Raw genomic sequence first — 8,155 nt, forward strand, 5'->3', positions numbered from 1 at the left:
ACCCCGGCCTCGGAGCATCCCTGAGGCACCCCTCCTTGAGGCCCTGATGCCCCCCCATCTCTCTCTTCCCGGTTTTGGAGGGTCCTCTGCACCTTCAGGGGTGGTGGTGGGGAAGCCCCGGTAGAAGCACGCTACTGGGGTGCGCTTTGCGTGGGGGGGTGGGGAGCCACGCTGAGGTGAGCGGGGAAGGTGGGAGGTGAAGCCTAAGCCCTTCTCTGAGGGGCTTGGCTGGCTTGGGATGCGGGAGCTACTTTTTACAGCATCCTGGGGCAGGCGTGGGGCAGGGATGGGTGTGCAGGTAGGGCCTGACCTTGGCTTTTGCTGGGCTGGGTGGTGGAGCCGGCTTGTGGCTTTGGGTTGCGGATGTGTTGAGCTGCAGCGGTACTTTGGGATGCCTCTGGCAGATGGCCGGGGCGTTGGGGGCTTCCACTGGTGTGTAGCATCTTGGGGACTCATCTCTCTCAGCAGCTAGGGAAAACTGATCTCTGTCTTTCCTGGGGAGGGTGGATCAGCCAGCAAGCCTGTACACCACCTTTGCATGCTACTCCCCCTGGCATGACGAGCAGCATGAGAGCAAAGGGCTCTTCCAGCCCCAGGGTCTGTGCACCCCTTACTCCGTCCCTGTGTGCAGGGAGATCTGTGTACGCTCTGGAGGGCAGAGCCCCGGGCTCAGGGACAGGCGTGCTCGCTCGGGTGGTGTGGCGTGCTTCAGAGGGTGTTCTCATAGCTCCTTCTTGCGGGAGGGTCCAGCCCTGCCACAGGGTGATGGCAGGTGGCTCGAGCATCTGCCAAACAGGCTGCGGGCTGGCTCCCGCGCCTCTCGCTGCCTGACATCCCTTGACGCGCCTGGCTGCTGCTGCCTGCTCTGGGTCGTGGGCAGGGAGCCCGGGGGTGGGTCCCAGGTCTGGATGCGCTGGGTGGGTTGGGGAGAGCTGTCCTCTTGCCTGCTGTGCACGGTGGTGGCTGCGTCTGCCTCTGCTGAGACATGGGCTGGCCTGGGAGTCCCCTTCTCCCTGTGGCTGTCTGGGCGGGTGGGCAGGGGAGCTGTCCGTGTCGTCGTCCCCCCCCCGCTCTCCTTGGCCTCTGACCTTTGCTTCACCTTGAGCCTGGGAGACGCCATCTGTTTTGCAGCAGCAGTTCAATGTGCGGCTCATTGTTGTGGGGCCCCGCTGTGGCGGCAGACAATGGGGGCCCCCTTGCCCGCGCCACGCTGGGTTTGTCACGGCTGTCAGGCCTCTGGTGAGCCCGCAGGCTGTGGCCCGGCTCCTGCTGCAGCACTGGGCAGGAAGCCCCAACCTGGCTGCCCTGTAAGGGGAGAGCTTGAAGCAGCGCCGGGGGCTGCACCCCACCCCGGCGCATCTGCGCCGCCGGCTGCGCAGAACAAAGAGGCGGGCGGAAGGGCCTGGGGCTTTCTGGTAACGCAGTGGGGGGTCTGCGACAGGCAAGGAGGGAGGGTTGTGGCTGCCAGACCCCTCTTCGTATCCTTGTGTGGCGATTTCTATGGGTCTCGCTTTGCTTTGCGAGTCCCCTTGGTCCCACTGTACCAGAGGTGATAATGGGAGTTGCTAGTGGCCTCCCAGCCTTGCTTGGTGGTGGGGCTGGCTCTTTAGCACAGTGTGATCTTCCCAAGGGTCCGGAATGCTCTCAGCTGGCACATGGCAGGCTGGCAGCAGGTGGGCAGCCTGAGGCTGCTCTCCTCCAGTGGGAGAAGGTGCAATCCCACATGTGGCCTACAAGAAATTCTCTGGTTTGGTGTCAGTGTCCCAAGGTCTCATTTGCTGCCTCATCTGCCCTGCACCTGCGCCGACCTGTTGCCCTGCTGTGTGGCAGATCACACCTGGGGTGACTCATCGTCTGTGTGTCCTTTTGCAGGTGCTGCCCACCGCCAACCAGTCAGTGCAGACGTGCTGCCTGCTCTGTCACCGGGAGCGCAAGGACTGGGGAGGGCCGTCCCACAATGGGCTGGTTTCCCCAGGCGAGAGGCTGCCACCAGACTTCGTGCCAACGCTTGTGCAGAACCTCTTGGGAGAAATGCCACTGTGGATCTGCCAGAGCTGCCGGAAGAGCGTGGAGGAGGAAGAGCGGCGGGCGGTGCAGGAGCAGGCCCTGGCGGTAAGTGGTTACAGAGCTGGGGTTGGAAAAGCCAGAGCTGTAGCTCCCAGGACCGTGGCGTTGACCGCCCTGTGACACTGGCTGGGTGTGCAGGTCCCCTCCTCACTCAGAGATGAGCACCTCAGACATCCCAGCCTTGCTGCTCTCTACAGCCATGCTGCTCTCCCCAGGGCTGCTGCTGGCTCCTCGGAGAGCGACTGTGGTAGGGCAGAGTGTGGTGCTGCAGAGGCTTGTTCAGCAACCTGTGTTGGGTTGGAGCTGCCTGCCTGGCAAGGCTGGCAGTGTTGCTGCTTCTCTGCCAGCCCTGCTCCACTGTGCATTGTGCCACGTCCCCACTGGCCCCAAGGCTGCTCCCTGCCGTTACACAGGTCTCCTCGGAGCGGCAGCATGTGCCAGGGCAAGTGCTTGCCCATGCATGGAGCTCGGGGGAAGAGAATTTCCCTCCTGCTTGGCTTTATTTAACCCTGGCCTGGTCTGAGCGGGACCGGAGCAGGTGTGTGGCCCTTGGCACAGCCCGGCCATGCTGGTGGGGGCTCTGGGAGCCAGGCTGTGTTCTGTTGGACGGATGGGCTGGTTGCCACCCGCAAGACAGTGACAGGAGCGGCTCTCATGTGCTGAGCCACTGCCTCAGGGCAGTGGAGAGGGTCTCTGTGCCAATGCCCTGGGGCCAAAGGCCTCCCCTCCCAGCCTGCTGCTGCTTCACTCTGTTTTCCTTGCCAGGTCTCGTTATCGCACACATCCTGCAAGTCGCAGTCTTGTGGGGGTGGCTCCCACTCCTCTTCCTCCTCCTCCTCCTCCTCCTCTTCCTCGTGCCACGGGAACTCAGGGGACTGGGACCCCAGCTCTTTCTTGTCTGCTCACAAGCTCTCGGGCCTCTGGAACTCCCAGCACACCAACGGGGCCGCACAGGGCAGCCCCCTCGGGGCCCCCCCTGCTGCACTAGGTGAGTTGAAGCCAGCCGTGGGGTTGAGCAGGACTTTCTGCCCAGTCCTTGGCTTAGGTGGTTTCCTTTTGGGCACCCAGCTGGTGGGCAGGGATGGGCAGGCTGGGCCTCTGAATGCCAGTGCCAGCAGGATGGCTGGATCCCTGCAAAGGCAGAGGGTGCTGGGAGCTGGCCCTAGCTCCACTTTCCTTCCAGGTGACAAGCACCCCAGCCTCGCTCTCTCTCCGGAGTGCGCCAGCCAGGTGTCTGCCATGGCGCCGGGGCTCAAGGCCTGTCCCTACAGCCACGCAGCCTCCCCCACCTCCAGCAGCGCCGCCCCGGGCTCACCTCTGCCTACCTCACTTGACTTTTGCAAGACGCTGCCGAAGCAGTTCAAAAGCATGTGCCGGAGGGCCACCCCGCCAGGTGCGTGCCCAGGGGCAGGGCTGGCCTTATCCTCCTGGCCCACTGCTCCACGTGGCCCTCACTGCCCCAGTGCCTTTCCCCTTACTCTGCTCTCCCTGGGGCAGGGCTGAATCCTGCAGGGGAGATGAGATGCCGCTGAGGCCCCTTGCTTGCAGGGGTGGCTTCTAGCCCGAGTGCCCTGCTGCCTGGGGGGGAGGCAGCATTTGTCCTGTGGAGAAGCAGCCCATGCAGAGGTGGTGGGTGGCTCCAAGCCTGGCCCTGGCCCACGTGGGACAGCTGGTGTCTGACTGTCTCTGCTCCTGCTCCTCTGCAGGTGAGGCCTTCCACTCCTCAGAGCATCATCAGCACTCGGACCTCACTGCTCCTCCCAACAGTCCCACGGGCCTCCCCTCCCAGCCGCCAGCGCTGATCCCCTCCAAGCAGACGCCTGCCCATTCGGGGCCCTTCGGCTCCCCGCCCCACATCCCGCTGGGCACCTCCCCACAGGCTGCACTCTTCCCTGCGCCCAGCACGCAGGTGGCAGCCCCAAAGTCAGCATCCGAGTCCCCTCCCACTGGTGCGGTCTCACACAGCCCAGGGTCGTGTAAGAGCCCTCACCTGCCCCCTGCCAATGTGCCGCTGCTGAAGATGCCGCCTCCACTCTCGGGCTGCACTCATCCCTGCAATGGGCACTGCAGTACTTCGCTCATCCCTCCTCCCGCCTCCCACCAGCTGCCCAGCACGAACAGGTGAGTAGAGGAGCCCTGCCTGCTTCCAGCCTGTCCTCGCTGGGCAACGCACCCTTTCTCCCACCCCTGCCCGTGGATGTGCTTTTCCCTGCGGAGGGACCGGCTGCCCTGGCGTGGTGGTGCAGAGAGCCGCTGTGTTTGTGGGCCAGTTCCGCTGCTGCAGACCCCTGGTCTCTGAGGGTTGAGCTCTTTTTCTCCCCACGTGTCTTCTCCCTGCGGTTGTCCTTTAGTACTGTGGTGCAGAAGAGACTGTGCTTGCTCCTCCTCCAGCTAAAAGACCCAAAGGAACCACCCGGTCAACCTGCTGTTGGCCAACAGGACCTTTGTCAGTGAGACCCGTCGGGCAGCTGTGGCACTGAGCAAAGGTCCTCGAGAAGATGAAGCCTGTGGACTTGTTCTGCTCGCCTGCTCCCCTGGCCCTCTCTGGGCTGCCTGTGCCCTGGAAGAGAGCACGCTGAGTCGCGGGTGCTGGTTCCTCTCCGCTGATTAGCGCTCCCTGCGGAGGGCCAGCCAGGTCCCGAGCTGGAGCTCGAGGAATGGCGCTGTGGGCCGTGCCCTGGCCTCCCTGTCTCTGAGCTGGGTAGTCTGTGCCTGTGGGAGCCGGGCCTGCCTGCACGTGGGGATGTCTGGCAGCTGCATGCAGTTCCAGCGTTTCTCACCTGTGCTACCTGCTGCCCCCAGTGAGTACCGCTCCCTGTCCTGGAATCAGCTTGTGGCCTGGCAGAGGGACACTGCTTTCTGGAGCTCTGGTGCGCCAGCCTCCTGCCTGCCAGAGGCCCTGGGGGGCGAGGAGCTACAGATGTCTTCTGCTGTGGGCTCCTCTGGCATCTCCCCCAGAGGAGGAGGATGCAGGGGAGGGGGTTTGTCTGCCCTGCAAATCCTTCTGCTCGGGCACAGGCTGCCCTGGGAGGGGTGTTCCTACACATGTAGTGTGGGGCAATTTTTGAGACCCCCTGGCTCCCGCTCACCTCTGGCGCTTCTCCCCTTCTCCTCAGGGATCCCTCTTGCAAAGGGCACAAATTCCCAAACGGTACCAGCTGCCACCCGCCGCAGCCATGCGAGGCAGACGAGGGGCTCGGGGAGGACGAGGACAGCAGCTCGGAGCGCAGTTCCTGCACCTCCTCCTCCACCAACCAGAAAGACGGGAAGTTCTGCGACTGCTGCTACTGTGAGTTCTTCGGCCACAACGCGGTGAGTGAGGGGCTGGTCTGCAGCCACCCCTGGTCCTTGCGCTCTGCTCTGCGGTGAGACGTTACATGGTCCGTGTGCTGAGAGTGCGGAGGTGGGCAGGTCTGGCCACGGCTGTTTCTCCATGGGTGTGTGCATCCCCCACTTTGTTTCCAACCTGCCTCATTAGCCTGCTGGTCCCTTTGCTCCCGACTCACAGCTGCCTGCCCAGCCCTGGGGCTTGGTGCAGCCAAGCCAAACCCTGTGGCTTTGTGGTGGAAGACTTCAGCAGGGGCTGTGCCGACTCGTCTTACTGAGATCTCGGGGGAGGGAGCGGTTGGGGAGGTCGGCGGGGGACTGGTGTGGGAGCCAGGGCTGCCTGCGCGTCACGCTGGCTTCGAGCGCCTGCCCGGCTGACAGTGCTTGCTTCCTGCAGCCCCCGGCCGCTCCCACGAGCCGCAACTACGCTGAGATCCGGGAGAAGCTGCGTTCGCGCCTCACCAAGAGGAAAGAGGAGCTGCCGCAGAAACTAGGGCACAACAGCAGCTCAGGAGAGCCCGCTGTGGACCACCGCAACGTGGACGAGCTGCTGGACTACATCAACAGTACAGAGCCCAAGCCCTTGAACAGTGCCAAGGCAGCCAAGCGGGCGCGACACAAGCAGAAGAAGAAGGTGAGGCTGGGCAGAGGGAAGCGCTGCCTGGGGCAGTCTGCAGGAGGGTGGTCAGGACAAGACTGTGCCCCTTGAAGGGCTTTGCCTTCTCTCCGTCATGTCTATTTGGTTTCTTGAGCTCCGTGTCCTTTGCTGCCCTCTCACCTGAGGTGACAGCAATGCCTGTCTCTGTGCAGGGCTTCCCCTTCCTCTGTTCCTGCAAAGGGTGGCCCAGCCCTCCTGGGCGCTTTGGGCTGCGCTGTCCTATCTGCTCCGTACCGTGTCTCTGACAAACGCCATGCATTTGTGGTGGGGAGAGGCAGTGCCGTGATGGCTCATGCTGGTGCCTTGTGCCCAGAGCAGTGTCTGGTGTGCAGCGTGGTAGCTGTTGCAGTGCCTGTGGAGGACATGGGGTGTCCGTGCTGAGCGCCAGCCCTTGGGTTTGCTGCCTGACAAAGCTGGTGCAAGGCTAGCTGCGTGGCCTGTGCCTGTGACTCTGTGGCCCAGGCCACCTGATCCTCATGGCACCTGTGTTGCAGGAGAAGGAGAAAGCCCAGCTGGAGGCAGAGGCCCAGAAGCGGGCAGAGCGCACCCCTGCAGCCAGCCAGGCCAGGGAGCCGGCTGAGGAGAAGCTGCTGGAGTGGCCGGAGCTGGAGCTGGAGCGGGTGAACAGCTTCCTCAGCAGCCGGCTGCAGGAGATCAAGAACACCATCAAGGACTCCATCCGGGCCAGCTTCAGCGTCTACGACCTCAACCTGGACGTCAATGACTTCCCCAAGAAGGCAGCTGTCCTGGAGCAGAAGAACCTGCTCTCCCACCTCAATGGCTCCTCTGACCTGCAGGACATAGACCTGGCTCTGGCCCCGCTCAGCCTAGGCCCCGCCAAGAACCACGCACTGCTGCGGAGTGAGCTGGGCCCCCGATGGGGCGAGGGGCCTGGGGAGCCGCCACCAGCCCCGGCGGCCGAGAACGGTGTGGTGAAGCGCCTCAGCGCTGTGCCCAGCCTCTCCCGCATGATCTGGGTGCAGTCCAAGGCTGCGGACTCTGCTGCAGACGGCAGCGGGCTGAGCCCGGAGCCCAAGGAGGGACCGCAGGCCAAGGGGCCAGAGCCACTGGAGCCGGTGCCCGCGGGGAGCCGGCAACGGAAGAACAAGCGGCAGAGCGGGCAGGCGAAGAAAGGGGAGGGCGCTGCCGCAGGACCCGGTGGCCAGGCCCGGCTGGAGAGCCCTGGTGTGAAGGGGCAGGTGCTGGGAACCAAGCACCCTTCTAAAGCCGGCGCCCCGGAGCCGCAGCGGGCGGCCGGCTGTGCCGAGCTGGGGGAGAGCGGGAAGGGGCAGCCCTGGGGCTGCAGCGGTGGCGGCAGGCTGGAGAAGGAGAGAATCGGCGAGTGGAAAGGCCGGAGGGGAGAGGGCAAAGTGGAGCTGCCGGAGCCAGCGCAGCCGCAGCAGCAGCCGCCTGCCGTGGCTGCAGGGGACCGGCAGCTGCCTGCCCCCCCTGCCCTGGGGGGCTCACCCCAGCCCAAGGGCAAGAGCAGGAAGAGCCGGAACAAGGTGGAGAAATCCAGTACCTCGATCGGTGAGTGCTGGGAGTGCCGCTCTATGCCGCCATCTTTGCGGTGGCCCCTTCCTCCCCTCCGCCCTGCCAGCCCCCTGCCCGTCCGGCAGTGCTGACCCTCTCCCTGCCCCTCTGCTTTGCCAGATGACGTGTTCCTGCCCAAGGACCTGGACGGGGCAGAGATGGACGAGACTGACAGAGAAGTGGAGTATTTCAAGAGGTGAGGAGGGGGCAGCCCCGGGGGGGGCCAAGCCCAGCCCGGGGAGGGGGCAGGTGGGCAGAGGGGCTGGTGGCCGACCGGGGCTCTCCTCTCCCTGCCAGGTTCTGCCTGGACTCGGCCAAGCAGACGCGGCAGAAGGTGGCGGTGAACTGGACCAACTTCACCCTGAAGAAAACCACTTCCAGCGCAGCCCAGTGAGGTGCGGGGGGGTGGGCTGCCCCCCACCCACCCGCCGCTCGCCTCTCCTCACTGTGCCCCCCGCCCCGCCCCGCGGGCCCCCGCCTCGCCTCGGTGGGGTCCCCTCCTCTGCGGGGGGGGCCCCGGTGCTCTCCTGCCCCGCGGGGACCCCCGGGGCTCCCCCCATCTTCCTCCTG

General features: G+C 64.9%; 1 protein-coding gene across 2 annotated transcripts in view; it reads left to right on the forward strand.

Annotated features, from left to right (window-relative positions):
- FAM193B (family with sequence similarity 193, member B) overlaps positions 1–8,050 on the forward strand; it is an 8,718-nt gene extending 668 nt beyond the window's left edge. The window contains exons 2-10 of one of the 2 annotated variants that reach the window (XM_010579031.1): positions 1,873–2,112; positions 2,833–3,055; positions 3,251–3,460; positions 3,774–4,188; positions 5,184–5,379; positions 5,792–6,028; positions 6,547–7,582; positions 7,706–7,781; positions 7,883–8,050. In XM_010579031.1, the coding sequence (XP_010577333.1) occupies positions 1,873–2,112; positions 2,833–3,055; positions 3,251–3,460; positions 3,774–4,188; positions 5,184–5,379; positions 5,792–6,028; positions 6,547–7,582; positions 7,706–7,781; positions 7,883–7,979 (2,730 nt within the window). In that variant the 3' untranslated portion in view covers positions 7,980–8,050. The remainder of the gene's footprint in view (positions 1–1,872; positions 2,113–2,832; positions 3,056–3,250; positions 3,461–3,773; positions 4,189–5,183; positions 5,380–5,791; positions 6,029–6,546; positions 7,583–7,705; positions 7,782–7,882) is intronic. The other variant, XM_010579032.1, reaches the window with a different exon arrangement.
- Positions 8,051–8,155: the final 105 nt, after the last annotated feature.

Source organism: Haliaeetus leucocephalus, unplaced genomic scaffold (assembly GCF_000737465.1).
Source record: "Haliaeetus leucocephalus isolate CR32 unplaced genomic scaffold, Haliaeetus_leucocephalus-4.0 Scaffold656, whole genome shotgun sequence".
Classification (NCBI taxonomy): domain Eukaryota; kingdom Metazoa; phylum Chordata; class Aves; order Accipitriformes; family Accipitridae; genus Haliaeetus; species Haliaeetus leucocephalus.